Source organism: Chenopodium quinoa, unplaced genomic scaffold (genome assembly GCF_001683475.1).
Source record: "Chenopodium quinoa cultivar QQ74 unplaced genomic scaffold, ASM168347v1, whole genome shotgun sequence".
Taxonomy (NCBI): domain Eukaryota; kingdom Viridiplantae; phylum Streptophyta; class Magnoliopsida; order Caryophyllales; family Amaranthaceae; genus Chenopodium; species Chenopodium quinoa.
The window spans coordinates 2,893,606-2,910,489 of NW_018745617.1; the positions used below are offsets into that span (position 1 = coordinate 2,893,606).

At 33.7% G+C, this 16,884-nt stretch overlaps 1 protein-coding gene across 1 annotated transcript; it reads left to right on the plus strand.

The window, feature by feature from the left end:
• The first annotated feature begins 343 nt into the window (after positions 1 to 343).
• On the plus strand, positions 344 to 3,229 carry LOC110716649 (NAC domain-containing protein 104-like). Its single transcript, XM_021895296.1, has 3 exons — positions 344 to 1,023; positions 2,260 to 2,537; positions 2,867 to 3,229. The coding sequence occupies exons 1-3, from the start codon at positions 855 to 857 to the stop codon at positions 3,005 to 3,007; spliced, it is 588 nt and encodes a 195-aa protein (XP_021750988.1). The 5' UTR covers positions 344 to 854; the 3' UTR covers positions 3,008 to 3,229.
• The last annotated feature ends 13,655 nt before the right edge of the window (positions 3,230 to 16,884 follow it).

Below are 16,884 nucleotides of genomic sequence, written 5' to 3' on the forward strand. Positions count from 1 at the left end.
ATATATTCTCTATTTAAACATTAGTCACAAACACTGCTTTAACCAACATTTATAATTAACATTAAAAAGAATATATTAAGAGTATTATTAAACTCACACATTTTAAGATAAAAACTTTCACATCAACAAACATGAAAAAGTGAAGAGTATTATAATACGAAGGTAATATATCAATATATAAAGCGGTGTTAAAAACTAACTCGACCGACCTAATATGAAATGATCCGAACATAACTTGATTCAAATTTCAACTTGTATAGACATAATAATTTAGCATAATTCAAATGTAAAATAGACCAGTCTTAAATTAATCTCACTTAATCCAACCTAAATATCCAAATTGACACCTCTAAGTTTATAGTTGGATTTCCATTAATTAATTAGCACCCTAGCTTGGATTGGTGTGGCCTGGCCTCCAAATTTAAAAAACACGTACCGTTAATTGAAAGTATAGTCCAACGTTTAATTGGTTACCCGCCGCCTTGGCAGCACTCAAAAAATAAAAATAAAAATAAAATAAATAAAAAAAACCTTGCAGAAAAAGCCAAGTTATGCCTAATCTAAACATTATATTTTCATTAACATTTAACATTGACATTCCTCAACCTCTCGTGATCACACCATCTTATTGCTGCTTCTGTTTCACGTCACTCTTCTTTCTCTCCCTTTAAATATCATCCACAACTACCTAGTGGACTCAAAACACCCTTCAATATAAATACATACCTCCTTTATTTTCCTTAATTACCATTTCTATCTACACTTAAACGTACACTACTCATTTTATACTATCTTCTTCTTCTTCTTCTTCTTCTTTGCTTTCGTCGATTTCTAATTAGTGTTGTTTTGTTGTTATGGCGGATGATAATCATGGCGATAACTTGCCTCCGGGTTTTCGATTTTGTCCTACGGATGAGGAGCTTGTTGTTCATTTTCTTCGTCGTAGAGATGCCCTCTTACCTTACCATCCTGATGTTATTCCTGATCTTGATGTTTATCCTTACCATCCTTGGGAGTTGGAAGGTAACATATCTATTTTTTTATGAAAATATAAACATACAAGGACTTTCATAAAGCTAATTAAGCTAAGTATTATACAATAACATATATTTATTTTCATTGGTTAGTTATTTACTAGTGGATTTAATATTATGGTAGTACCACAAGATCTGATCTATCATACAAGAAATGTAAATCCTTTTTTTCTTTTTGAGCAAAATATACACGAGTGTAGTAGTTAGAGTAAAAGTACACAAGTAGTCTACTAGGCACTTCTAAACATAACTCTTTTGTGTTATTCATGTCATTCCTATCTTTTAGACACCATTAGCTAGCAAGTAGCAACAATATTATTGTATCCTTCTCAACATATATGATTATATGGTCCAATTTTCTATTATAAATCCAACTTAACTTATTTTTACCAGCTACTACGTATACAAATAAAGATATGTCATTTGAATGATATACATTAAAGAATGGGATAATTAAAAAGTTTTAATTATGTAATATTTTCCCTCCGATAATACAAGTAATTTTTTGTTTCATGTATGTTATAGTATATTTTTATTTGACATTGATCGACTACATACTATAGTATGTAGTACGTTACACGTCGCGGATATAGAATAATGAGACGTACATGCTGGTTTTCTAAGACTATATAAACTAAGTAACATACGCAGCATGCAAACTGTAATACCGTACAACTTGCTTGTTTTTGTGCATTTCTTAAATTTGAAACTAAAGAGAGTAATCATATTATTCTGTACCAGATTGATCATTTTTTGCACCAACAAAAACCACCACTTTATTATTTTCATCATCAATTAGAAGCAACTTAAAAAGTTGGAAGGTCCCATTTTCCATATACAATAACAAGATGTGGGATCATATGTTTTTTCATTCCGATTCATATATTAGCTAACGATGATGTAACTCGTCACTTTTTTTAGGTCATTACATACTCCCATGCATGCATCCTAATTAATTTCATTACTCTGTTCATTGAATCTATATATATTTATTATATCGCGGACACTTAATAGTTTCTCCTCTTCTAAGTGATAGATTACTCAAGTAGTTACTACGAATGAATCAAATAAAAAGAAACATCGGAACTAATCATATACATGTTGTGACTATGTCATCGTGTTATATAATGTGTATATACACATAACATATCATAATATTTACATATTCAATAATTAACCCTTATAAATTATGAAATTAGAATAATATGATTGAATTATTTTACAGGAAAAGCATTTTCGGAAGGAAGTAAATGGTACTATTATAGTAGAAAGATGCAAAATAGGGTGACTGAAAGTGGATATTGGAAACCAATGGGAATGGATGAGCCAATAATGTCGTCAAGTAGTAGTAGAAAAATAGTTGGTATGAAGAAATATTACGTGTTCCATATTGGCGAGCCGCCTGCCGATGTTTGGACCAGTTGGATAATGCATGAGTATAGACTTCCTGACTCTGGGTCCACCAGTAAATCTGGCTCAAGAAAGAGAGGCCAACCTAAGCTAGTAAGTCGCCTTTTACATTATATAGACTGACGATGCAATCGATAGTCATTTTTCAAACGACTACTGTAAAATGATCCCGATATTCAGAGTTAGCTTGAAATAGTCATGTTATTTCTATAATCTTTTTTTTTTTTTTTGAAACACTGTTATTTCTATAATCTCTTCTTATACAATTATAAATGTGACAATCAATATATGTTGTATATGCATTAAGTTTAGAGCAACTTTCACTACTTGTAGTTTTTCACAATCAATGCATAAAAGGTTGAACATATATGCATTGATGGAGTAGTCGTATTTATCCTAATCCGTTTATTGAATGATTGCAGGATTATAGTAAATGTGTCATCTGTAAGGTGTATGAGCGAAGGAATGATGATGATGATGGCGATAATGATACTGAGCTTTCGTGCTTGGACGAAGTATTCTTATCTATGGATGACCTCGACGAAATTAGTTTGCCAAATTAAGTGTAATTAATTAAAACTTTGTATTTCTAGGTCACTCATCACTAGATATGATGATGAAAAATCTAAGTTTAATAGTCATAGTTGACAAAAATGTAGAAGCAAATGTGATGACAACCACCAACATATGTAGTTGTTCATCTAATGATCATATAGCATATGGGAAGTCTTCAAGAAAATCCAACATTTTCCTCTTTTGTGGAATTTGAAGTTACAATTTTTATATCCTTTTTGTAACTTCATGGATCTTCATCATTATCTTTTCAAAGGTTTTTAAATTTCAACTTAGCTAAGGAAAAAAAATACTCCCTAATAAAAGAAGAAAGAGTGCAAATCAAGTGACATGTGACCTCTAATAAAACGACATGTGGCACATGCTTATTCTTCCAAAATCAAATTACAAACGGTTATTAGTTGTAATTCCGAAATTTTATGTGCATGTCGGACATGTTGACTCTATTTTGCACCATATAATCCAAAAGCGGCTTAAAAATATTCCCTATCAATGACTATGAAACCTCATAATTATTTGTAGAATGCCTAAAGTAAAGTGTGGCTAATTATACATAAATGAGGCATATACTCATGCATGCTTACATGTATATAGTAGTATATACATACAATATGTATATTTTTGTATAATTAATCATTCAATACTTCTAACCCATAGTTTACATGACCACAAGATTAAGACCTCAATCTGTACAACTTATTTTGTCTTCTATCAATACAACTTATTTTGTCTTCTATCAATACTACTTCCTCCGTTTTATTTTAAATGTAACACACTTTTTGATATGCTTTTATAGGAGTTGATTAGAGTGGTTAAACAAGCTCGATCTACTTATTATTAATAATAATAAAAAAAAAACTCAACACCGAATAATCAATTAATTTTTCCGTTTACATAACTTAGTCTCTTCCTCAAAGTGTGTGTCAATAAGAATGTAAGTTGCATTTAAAAGATGAGGACGTATTAGTTTAGACTAGCTTGTTCTACAATAATGAAAACAAGTTTATATATACATACTCACAAATACATAAGTTTCTATACAAAAAAGTTATAAATAGTTCAAATAATTAATAAAACTTTCAATCGATAATACAAAGCTCAAATAAGTTTGAATCACATAAATTGATACAAATTAAAATAAATTGAATCAACCAAACTCTAAAACTCGAATTTTTACTTATGTTGAATCTATCTTAGAGCTATGTTGATCTAATTCAATATAGATAGACACTAAGTTAATTAAATTGGAATAACTTTCTTAACCTTAAACCTAAGTATGTCTTTGGTATATTATATTTTAAAGTATACTATATTAATTAGTAAAATATAAGTAGACGTGGGTTTATCAAGTTGGGTTGATGATCGAGGGGAGACTCACGTGCAGGTAGTGAGGGAAGGAAGTTGGAAAGTGTGGAGCCCAAAGAGCACTGTAGGTAACAAAAAAAAAACCTTGTGCATATAGGAGTTTGTCTTTCCTTCATTGTTGTGGCGCTTTTTAGCCCTTTTCTATCAACCTTTTTAATGGGAGTTTTAGTGGTTAGTTGTCTTGTACCACAATTGTTGGATATTTAATACATGCCTGCTGAGGATAGCATGAGATCATTTGTGATGCAACTATACAACCATGTTTGTGAAGAGAATTGAGCTCATGGCCAAGGTAAATAAAGACCCCATCAATTGGTTTCGTTGGTTACTTTGTGTTCTATTCAACTTATATAAGTAAATAGTTGATTAATTTGGAAACAATTAGGTCATACTATATTATGTACTTACATATACTCGAGGGGCGAGTGTAGGGCGCCATGACAAATGTTTTAAAATCGTGTGTACAATAATTTATTGTGTGGCAAGAAGAGAATGGAAAGAAATATGGGTAACTTTTGTGACACTATGAGTAACTTTTGTTATTTATGAGTAACTTTTGATAGTTTAAGGTTAATTTTCTAAGATAAAAGTAATTGGGTAATAAGTAGAGGTGATTAAATTCGAGCTGGGCCGGGCTTTAATAAGAAAACTCATGTCCAAACCCGTTAAAAAGTGTCGGGCTTGTTGGTCTAAATGGGCTTTTCAGGCAGATCGGACTTCTTTTTATTTAAATTATGTTTAATGACTTGCTCAAACTCGGCTGTTTTTCATTCTGGCGGATCGGGTCATAGTTGATCACCTCCTAATAAGGGTACCTTTCTTTTTATATAACTAAGGGTAACTTTTGTAATAATATACTACTTAGTTGCAACTTTGGGGGTATTATTTGAGAAATATAAAATATTTCAAAATTGCAACTAAAAAAAATCGGAGATAGTATCTTTTGGTATATAATAATCAGATGCACATTAAATTTACTGTATACCGAATGAATACAAAATTCTTTGTTTTCTATATTTCTACATTAAGCCAGTTAAACTTTCAGAAACAAAGTATATATACCACTTTTAATGTTTGATTGAACGCCATTGACTAATGTTGAAAGTAACAATTTTACAAACTTTTTATTTGATAGTATTAAATACATAACGATTGAAGTTTGACTCGTGTGGTAATGTTCTCAAGTTTTTAATTCTTTACGGCTAAATGAGTCAAACTTCCTTTTAATCGTTTCTCCTATACATTTTACTCATGCATCCCACTAATTTTAAAAGGTGAAATGTATTACATTGAATTACAACAATTAAAGAAGACCATAATTAAATGCTAATTCCTTTCGGTTCACGCCTCTTCCCTCCTTTTCCCTTCTTATCTAATCATCATAAAACACAACCAAAATTACTACGGGGAATTCAAAAAAAATTCAAAATCTAACTTTGCATATTATATTACCAAATAATATTACATGGAGAATTTACATAAGTATTTGCTAATTTTCAATTCTTCAAACACTAAACAAAACGGGAAGTTTTACTTCTTAGCCTCAATTAACATGGGTCTCAAATACGGAAGTTTCTACTATGGTCACTTTTATTAGGACCATTACTATTCTTGAATCCTATTGGTTGATTTTTCCATTTTTTTAAATGCTTGGGCAAACTTCTTTTTTATTTTATTATTTTTTAAATTATTTTCTTTTTCTAGAAAATAATTTTTGATTTTTCAAAAAAAAAAAACAGTTTGTAATTATTCAGTTTTATTATAAAATCTGAAATAAGATTTAATTAAAACAATCAAAAATCAAAAAATTTTATCTTCATTGTTCTTCGTTATTTTTCAAGATTCTTCAAAGTTCTTCATCCATGGATGAAATTAATCACCAATTCATGATCTTTGTCTCGCAAACACAATCGCACATCAACAAAGATTAAAAATATGACCCGATCTACACACCATATGCAAAATTTTAAATTTTCCGAAATCGAGGTTCTAGCGGAGCGAATTTGGGTTTGTTTTTAATCCTAGAATAATAGATTTTTATTGGACAATCTCAATCAAAGGATGCAAAAGTTGAGATCTTATGTAATCGAAATTAAAAATTTTAAGTTTTTCGTTAATGTGGGTTCGCCAGGAAAATTCAAGAAGATAACGTAACATATTTTCTTCAAAATTCTGTTTGATCGAAAAAAATGAAGATGAAATTTTAAAACTTGTTTTTGTATTAGGTTTTCACCAATATGCTAATAGGACATTACCTATAACAAACAGTTTTACTGTTTATTCGTTTGCGACCATAAAGAGTATTATAATCATATTAAATGCTATGATTATGACATTTAATTTATGATTATATTTATGTTATCATCAAAGAAATTCATTATATTATCAATGCAATTAAATTTAACTATTAATAATTGATTTGAATTACATTGAAGACTTTAACATATTAATTATCAACAAAAGGTTATGACCGTGCACATTATAGGTCATTACATTATGAAACGATAGAAGCCAAGCTTATGTCATGAACTATTTATATAGAAATGTAATTCAACTAGTTAAATATCAACTAGGGTCGTGATTTTTGCGAATTCAAAAAATAATACTATAATATTATTTTCCAAAGAAAAAAGATATTCAACAATTATATATATGGTTAACTTAACAATTGAAATCTAAATGTCTTTCAAAATTTGATAAAAGTTTCTAGACAAAACTTATGTTACAAATCTTACAATATGTCAATTTTAAATATCATGCCTTCAATAAATCGAGTTATTATAGTTAATTATTTATCATCATTAATTGTATTCCATATATTGATACTATCCTTATATATTGATATTTAACTAGTTGGATCACATTTCTAAATAAAAACTTTGTGACATAAGTTTGGCATATATCGTTTCATAATGTAATGACCTATAATGTGTATAGTCATAACTTTCTATTGATAATAAAAAGTGTTAAAGTCTTAAATAATGTAATTCAAAACAATTATTATTATTATAACATTCTTTATGGTCGTGGACGAATAAACTATAAACCTACTTGTTATAGGTAATGTCCTATTAGCATATTGGTGAAAACCTAATACAAAAACAAAATTTAAAATTTCATCTTCATTTTTTTGGATCAAAAAAGGTTTCGAAGAAGATATTTTACGTTTGCTTCCATGATTTGTTTCACGAACCCAGATTATCGATAAAGTGAATATTTAAGATTTTCAACTACATGTAATCGCCAATTTCGCATCCCTTGATTGGAATTATTCAATTTAAATGTATTATTCTAGGATTAAGAAACAACCCACACAGACGAATGCGTATGAACTCCAATTTCAAAAAAACAAAAAAATAAAAAATCGTACATGGTGTGTAGATCGGGGCATGTATTCATTTTCCGCCCGAAGCGTGAGTTAATTTAAGAGACATAGATCATGAATTTGTTGTTATTTTCATCCATTGATGAAGAAACTTGAAGAACTTTGAAGAACATTGAAGAACTACGAAGAATTTTTTTTTATTTTGATTTATTTAATTTAATCTTATTTTTGGATTTAATTAATAACTGATTTTAAGTAAATAATTTCGAAAATCAAAAAAGAAATTTTGGAAATCAATAATTATTTTTTGGAAAAATGAAAAAGAATTAAAAATGGAAAATTCTAAAAATAAGGTTTGACCAAGATTAAAAAAAAAAAGCAAAAATTAGTCAATCATAATTAACTATAGTCATAGTGAGAGTGACCATACTAGAATTTTTACTCAAATACAATATAAATCTTGTTTGTACAAAAATTTAATTAGTTGATATATAAATAGGATAGCCGCCTGCAATAGCATGTTCTGTGTTCGGTTGGCCATATGGTATGGCCGCTTTTAATAAAAAAAAAAGGAGTTACTCCTATAATATTGAAAAAGTTATCCCTTCCCTTATTAAAGTTTTTGAATAACTTAAGTAACAAAGTAAACCCTACAACACCGACAAAGGATTAAGGGAACTAGGAATGCCAGTGGACCAAGTCTTTATGGGATAGGTCTTGGTTTCGCGGATGGTGGAACAGGGATGGAGATAAAAAGAATACCCGTCATGGGTGATGGGGTGTGTGGGGTTGGATTTTAGGTTTTACCCGCCCCACTCGCCCCGCTTCATACCCGCCCATCCCCACCCATACTCATCTATATATTTTAAAAAATCTAAGGTATATATATGAAGGGGAGTTTTTTCCCAAGTTTTTAGAGAGTCATGTAGGATTTTATTTTCTTAGTGCGCCACATAGGATTATAAATTTTAATTGTAGCCCATAAAATAAGAGATTATTCATTTCTCTTAAAAGTAAATAATTCAAATGCCATGTAAGCAAATTTGGCGAAAGAGATTTTTAAGTTTAAATTAATTAAATATTATATATTATCTTTTGATATTATGAATTTTATCTAAATATATAACAAATTTTAGCACATACATAAAAATATATATATATACTATCTCCGTTTCTAATTATGTGCAACAAAGAAATATTTTATGTCTCACTAATAATACCCCTTTGTTGCACATTATAAGAAATGGAGGTAGTATATATTTTTAAAAATTCAAACAAACCGTGCATCGCACGAGCTTTATCTAGTAATTGTATAATTTATACTATTTCATGTAAATAATTATGTAAAATAAAGTACTAAATATAATACATTATAATATACCCGAGTACTTACATTTTATATATAAAAAAAAATTAAAAAGTTGTAATATAAATAATGAATTTTTTTTTGTTGTAATCTAAATTATGTAGTGTTGTATTTGGGAGGCGGGGATTAAGCGGGTCGTTGGTGAGCATTAGGTGGGAATGGATATTCAAGTGGGGGTGGTGCGGGAATGGTTTTAGAATTGGGTCCGGCAGGGATGGGATGAGTTTTGGCCCCGTCGTGAGGATGAGGATGGGGATGGGGATGAGATGTTAGGTGAGGATAAGGATATGAAAGCCAAAATTCGCACCGCCCCGCCCTGTCTCGTTGACATCCCTAAATAGAACCCTTATAACCCTAACAAAGTAACCCTTATAATCCTAACAAATTAACTTCTGTAACACGTACTAACTGAATGGTCAATCACATAGAAAGTTAGTGATCAAAGTAAGTCGTGTTATCTTCACTTTATTCAAATTTTAATAAAAATAGTTCAAGTTTAGTAAAAATAATTTAAATTCAATAAACATAAGTTCGGTTCATTTCTAGTAAAAATATATTTTAATCAACAAAAATCAATAACATTAAAGAACAAATATAATAGGGAGTCATTAAAGAAAAAAAAGTTCAGTAGAATCAAATTAATTTTGGAATTTGTTATATACAGTCAGGTGCACCGTACACCCAACTAACCTTGACACAAGGTTAGTTTTTGTTGTTCATTTGATGATTAAATGAAAAAAATCATCAAAATGAGAACAACATACTCTTGGGTGTACAGTACACCCGGGTGTATATAACGATCTCACAATTAATTTAGTTAAAATAGTTTGATTTTAACAAAAATAATTTCAATCAAACAAAAAACCTAAGTGAAAAAAAGTCATAGCAGCTAGACTAGACCTGGCAAACGGGTCATTCGGGTCGGGTTTGGATCGAGTCAATTTTGGTCGGGTCAAGTTCGGGTCAGCAGATGTTCGGGTCGGGTTCCGGTCAATTCGGATTTCGGATCAAGTTCAGATCATCACTTCGGGTCAAGTTCGGGTCGGGTCAAGTTCAGGTCGTGTCTATTGGGGTTGGATCAATTCGGGTCGAGTCAATTTATAGGATTAATTTTCGGGTCAATTCGGGTCAAGTTTGTATCAGGTCATCTAAATAAATTCCCTTACAAAAATAGTTGGAAAAATAAAGTAAAGTTAAAAAATATAAAAAAAATCGTGAGTACCTATTACTTAGGGAAGAAAGAATCCCTAAACTAAGTAATTCACCATTTCACCCCTATTCAGTGTAGGATTCGGGTCAATTTGGGTCGGGTCAATTCGGGTCAATTAATTCGGGTTAAAATCGGGTCGGGTCATTTCGAGTCGGGTCAAGTTCGGGTTTCGGGTCAGGTCATTCAGGTTGGGTTAATTCGGGTCATTAGGTCATGTTTAGGTCAACTCCATTTCGGGTCGGGTTCAGACCGGGTCGGGTTTGGGTCATTTTCGGGTTAACTTTCGGGTCATTCGGGTTAGGTCAATCGGGTCAGGTCGGGTCAGGAATGCCAGGTCTAAGCTAGACTATATATCCATCTAACTTTAAACACATCAAATAAACTCCATAAATACATTATTCCAATTGCATTATAGAGTTTTTAATAAAACTTATCTCGCTAGGTGGCAATCTGATGTGTAAGCAAGATGAGAACCTTGTTACAAAAGTACGTTTTAAGGGGTCTTAGTGAAATCGTGATTAGTGAAGGGGAGAATAGGGGAACACTCAACCCTAGTCTCGGATATAACAAAGGGGAACACTCACCCTTTGCTTGGTGTAGTTAGGAATGGGGAACACTCAACCCACTCGTTCACTACGCAAGTTCCTAGGTTTGGGAACACTCAACCAAAACTAGCACTCTTCAAATTTGAGTTATCAAACTTGGACCTTAAAAATGACTAATTGCTAAGTCACGTTTAATCAACAAAACACAAGTGTTTAAGCAAATTTCTGGATCCTTTTCATTCATGCATAGTACACTATTTATAGTAGTGTATAAGTTACATAAAGGAACATAGGATTCCCTTCTACAATTTTTAATGATCATCCATCACTTGCCTAATTAAAAGACAAGATAAAATGCTAATTATAAGGTGATTAAAAGGCTCATATGACTGTCCAATTAACCCCTCATAACAACAAAGTAAAACTAATCAACTAAGCTTAAAACTATGCTTAAATTAAGGAGAAAACGTTCAGCAATCATGAGGTCTTCAAACAGCATTTTCAACGTCCAAGAAAACATGCAAACAACCCCCTTGAGTCACGCTTGTAACCTCCCATTTAAACCCTTGATTCAAGCTCCTTTATTCTAGCAACAACTCTCTAATTAAGTACATGTAAACCCCAAGTAAAGAGGTAGAATAATCAGCCAACTAATGCCTTAATTCACGCCCAACACAAGCCTTGAATCACGCTGTCAAAATCAGTCCAATGTAACTCCCAAATGCATAAATCATGCGTGGCTTCAAGCTTGGAAAAACGGCTCATGTACTAGATACCTTCAACAAGATTAATTACACTAAGGGAAGTGTAACCATTTGTTAAACTCTTTGGACTAAAACCGTGCATAGGATTGAAGAATGATTTAGACAAGAATAATCCCTTAGCACCTTGCTCAATAGCACCGTGTTGAACCTCCTCATCTTGACCATGGATAGTTGACCCTTGACCATCTTGGTCATCTTCCCCTTCTTCAAAAGGAATTGCCCTCAATTCGTCATCATCAAAGTAAGGAGCAAGATCACCAATGTTGAATGTACTTGAGACACCATATTGGCCTCCCAAATCTATTTTGTATGCATTGTCATTGATCCTTTCCACGACCTCAAACGGACCCTCGGCTCTTGGCATAAGCTTGTTCTTCCTTTTGCTAGGAAAACGTTCTTTCCTCATGTAAATCCACACCAAGTCCCCAACTTCAAAAGACTTCATATTTCTAACTCGTTTGTTGGCTTGTTTCTTGTAGATTTCATTTGCCTTTTCAATGTTTCTTCGAACTTCTTTATGGACTTTTATCATGAACTCGGCTTGCTCCTTTGCCCCACCATGAACGAACTTGTCTTTTGGCAAAGCAATAAGATCAATGGGAACATAAGGGTTAACGCCATATACTACTTCAAAAGGAGAGTACTTCGTAGTAGCACTAGGTGTCCTATTATAAGCAAACTCGGCATGAGCAAGCTTATTATCCCAATCTTTGGTACTTTTGCTTACCAAAGCCCTAAGCAACGAACCAAGTATCCTATTCACCACCTCCGTTTGACCATCGGTTTGTGGATGATGTGAGGTAGAAAACAATAACTTAGTTCCCATCAAACGCCATATAGACTTCCAAAAATGACTTAGGAACTTAGTGTCACGATCCGACACAATGGTGCGTGGCACCCCATGAAAACGAACCACTTCTTCGAAGTATAACTTAGCCACTTTTACTGCATCTTCAGTTTTATGGCAAGGAATGAAATGAGCCATTTTTGAAAACCGATCAACCACCACCATTATTGAATCCTTGCCTCTTTGAGTTCTTGGCAAAGCTACAATAAAATCCATACTAACATCTTCCCAAGGTCTCTCGGGAATTGGTAAGGGCTTGTAGAGACCTTTATGAAACACCATCTTTGCTCTTTGACAAGTAGAACAACGACTCACCACATGATGAACCGTGGCTAACATTTTCGGCCAATAAAAGTGAGCTTGGAGAAGCTCCACTGTCTTGTGAATACCAACGTGACCAGCTAGCCCTCCCCCATGAGCTTCATGTATCAACAAACTTCTAATGGGACATTTTGGAATACATAATCTATTTCCTTTAAAAAGAAAACCATTATGTAAGGAAAACAGATCATAGACTCCCTGGACACAGTTATCAATTATCCTTTTGAGTTCATCATCTTCTTGATAGTATTCTTTGATCAAATCGAACCCAAGTACCTTTGCTTCAACCATTCCAAGCAAATTATGCCTTCGAGATAAGGCATCCGCAACCACATTAGCTTTCCCACTCTTGTATTTAGAGGAAAAGTTAAATGTTTGCAAGAATTCGACCCACTTTGCATGTCTTGCATTCAGCTTCTTTTGGCCATGTATGAACCTCAAGGATTCATGATCGGAATGCAATATGAAAGGTTGTGGCCTCAAGTAATGTGACCAATGATCTAGAGCTCTTACCATAGCATAGAACTCTTTATCATAGGTGGAGTAATTCAACTTGCCTTGACTCATCTTCTCACTAAAGTAAGCAATGGGACGCCCACCTTGAATCAATACGGCACCAATACCCTTTCCACTTGCGTCACATTCAACCTCAAATGGTTTGGAAAAATCCGGAAGTGCTAAGATGGGTGTGTTGCACATCTTCTTCTTGACTTCTTCAAACGCCCTTTGAGCTTGGGGTGTCCATTCAAACACGCCTTTCTTAGTACACTCGGTGATGGGAGACATGAGTGTGCTAAAATTCTTGATGAATCTTCTATAGAAGGAGGCAAGTCCATGAAATGAACGAACTTCCGTGAGTGTCCTTGGACTAGGCCATGATTGGATTGCTTCAATTTTGCTAGGATCCACCTTCACGCCATCACCTGAAACTATGTAACCAAGAAACATGACTTCATACAATAAAAAATCACATTTTTCTAGTTTCCCATACAATTTTTCTTGCCTCAAAACAGAAAATACTTGGAAAAGATGATCAAAATGAGATTCTTCATCACGTGAATAAATGAGAATGTCATCCAAGTATACTACCACGAACTTGCCAAGAAATGGCCTTAGCACCTCATTCATTAATCTCATGAACGTGCTAGGGGCATTTGTAAGGCCAAATGGCATGACGAGCCACTCATACAACCCATGCTTTGTCTTGAACGCGGTTTTCCATTCATCCCCTTCTCTCATGCGAATTTGATGATACCCACTTCTCAAGTCTACCTTTGAGAAGACCTTGGAACCACTTAACTCATCAAGCATGTCATCAAGCCTTGGAATTGGAAACCTGTACTTGATAGTAATGTTATTAACGGCTCTACTATCAATACACATTCTCCAAGTACCATCTTTCTTAGGGACCAACAAAGCAGGAACGGCACATGGACTCATGGACTCACGCACATAACCCATCCCCATTAGCTCTTCAATTTGACGTTGTAATTCCTTAGTTTCTAAAGGGTTACACCTATAGGCTGGCTTATTTGGCAAAGGTGCTCCGGGAATGAGATCAATTTGATGCTCAATTCCACGTATGGGTGGTAGTTCTTTAGGTAATTCATTCGGAAAAACGTCCTCAAAATCCTTAATCAATTGGGCTAACTTAGGATTTTGAACAACAAAATTTTCGTGGGTTTCTTTGGAGTATAGTATGAACAACTCTCCCTCACCATCTAACTCCCTTTCAAACTCTTTAAGAGACAACAAGGATACTTCTTTTTGGGGTGTTTGTGATGGTGAAAACCGTGGGGGTGGTAAAGGGTGTAGTTTTTTCTTCCTCCCTTCATGGACTATGGTATACGTGTTGTGATACCCATCATGTATAGATCTTTTATCAGTTTGCCAAGGCCTACCAAGTAGAATATGACAAGCATCCATAGACACAACATCACATAATATAGAATCACAATACGAACCAATACAAAAAGAAACCATGCATTGCTTCCTAACCCCAGTGCTAGCATTAGAATCTAACCAACTTAATTTGTAAGGTTGTGGATGATTAGTAGTCGTAAGACCAAGTTTAGATACTAGGGTCTTAGACACGGTATTAGCCTCACTTCCTCCATCAATAATCAAATCACATACCTCGTCACCAATTTTACAACGGGTGATGAAAATGTGTTGTCGTTGGGGGGCAGCATCCTCTTCCACACGTGCTTGTAAGGCCCTCCTAATCACGAGGCTAGTCTTCTCCTCTGGCTCGGCAATGCAATCATCACAATCATCTTCAACTTCTTCTTCCCCCTCCTCAAACTCATCCCAGTTGATGTTTTGAGTGGCCATGAGCTTAACCTCTTGTATGGTTAACGCCCTAGTATTAGGACAATCCTTCTTGTAATGACCTCGTCCTCCACATTTGTAACACACAATGTCACCTAGCTTCACGTCCTTTGTGTCCTTTTTTGGTGGATTACTTGGTTTGTTAAAGGAAGAACCTTCCTTCGTAGGAAAAGAAGGTTTTCGTGCCAATTGAGGAATGGTAGTAGGCTTCTTCTTCTTCCTCTTAGCATCGAACTTAATCACCAACTTGCAAGCTTCAGCAAACGTGAGGTTAGTATAACCTTCAAGTTTGTCTTGTAATTCTTGGTCCAAACCAGATATGAAACGCCCCATTTTGAGCTCTTCATTTTCGGTTACAAAAGTACGTTTTAAGGGGTCTTAGTGAAATCGTGATTAGTGAAGGGGAGAATAGGGGAACACTCAACCCTAGTCTCGGATATAACAAAGGGGAACACTCACCCTTTGCTTGGTGTAGTTAGGAATGGGGAACACTCAACCCACTCGTTCACTACGCAAGTTCCTAGGTTTGGGAACACTCAACCAAAACTAGCACTCTTCAAATTTGAGTTATCAAACTTGGACCTTAAAAATGACTAATTGCTAAGTCACGTTTAATCAACAAAACACAAGTGTTTAAGCAAATTTCTGGATCCTTTTCATTCATGCATAGTACACTATTTATAGTAGTGTATAAGTTACATAAAGGAACATAGGATTCCCTTCTACAATTTTTAATGATCATCCATCACTTGCCTAATTAAAAGACAAGATAAAATGCTAATTATAAGGTGATTAAAAGGCTCATATGACTGTCCAATTAACCCCTCATAACAACAAAGTAAAACTAATCAACTAAGCTTAAAACTATGCTTAAATTAAGGAGAAAACGTTCAGCAATCATGAGGTCTTCAAACAGCATTTTCAACGTCCAAGAAAACATGCAAACAACCCCCTTGAGTCACGCTTGTAACCTCCCATTTAAACCCTTGATTCAAGCTCCTTTATTCTAGCAACAACTCTCTAATTAAGTACATGTAAACCCCAAGTAAAGAGGTAGAATAATCAGCCAACTAATGCCTTAATTCACGCCCAACACAAGCCTTGAATCACGCTGTCAAAATCAGTCCAATGTAACTCCCAAATGCATAAATCATGCGTGGCTTCAAGCTTGGAAAAAACGGCTCATGTACTAGATACCTTCAACAAGATTAATTACACTAAGGGAAGTGTAACCATTTGTTAAACTCTTTGGACTAAAACCGTGCATAGGATTGAAGAATGATTTAGACAAGAATAATCCCTTAGCACCTTGCTCAATAGCACCGTGTTGAACCTCCTCATCTTGACCATGGATAGTTGACCCTTGACCATCTTGGTCACAATCGCTCTCTATCACCTCCTCTCATCTAAATGTTGACGTTTTATGTCATTCACTGTACATATTTTAAATTTAAGGTGGGTTCGATTCACCTAATTTTCACTTATATGAACTTAACTGAACTTATCTTAATTCCTTTACTAAAACTTATTTTAGTTGTACTTTGTACTTGGGTAGTCATTATCAAAACCTGTTTTTCTTGCACTTAATTTATATGAAATTATCTTAACTAGTTAGATCTAAAATAAGTATAAATAAAGTAACCATAATAGGCCCTAGCTCATGTAAAGTTTGACCCCCACAAATTGACATTTATTAACCAAAAACTTATCCACTAATCTAAGTTGAATGACATAAGTCACTTAACTTCAAAATATAAGCTAATAAATGACAATTGTGAACCGAAAACGAAGTG

What these genes read in the sequence shown, in the direction of transcription:
- LOC110716649 (XM_021895296.1), top strand. Translation starts at nt 855, where the DNA reads ATGGCGGATGATAATCATGGCGATAACTTGCCTCCGGGTTTTCGATTT. An exon ending in CCATCCTTGGGAGTTGGAAG is followed by an intron (nt 1,024 to 2,259) that starts GTAACATATCTA and finishes ATTATTTTACAG; the next exon opens with GAAAAGCATTTTCGGAAGGA. An exon ending in AGAGAGGCCAACCTAAGCTA is followed by an intron (nt 2,538 to 2,866) that starts GTAAGTCGCCTT and finishes GAATGATTGCAG; the next exon opens with GATTATAGTAAATGTGTCAT.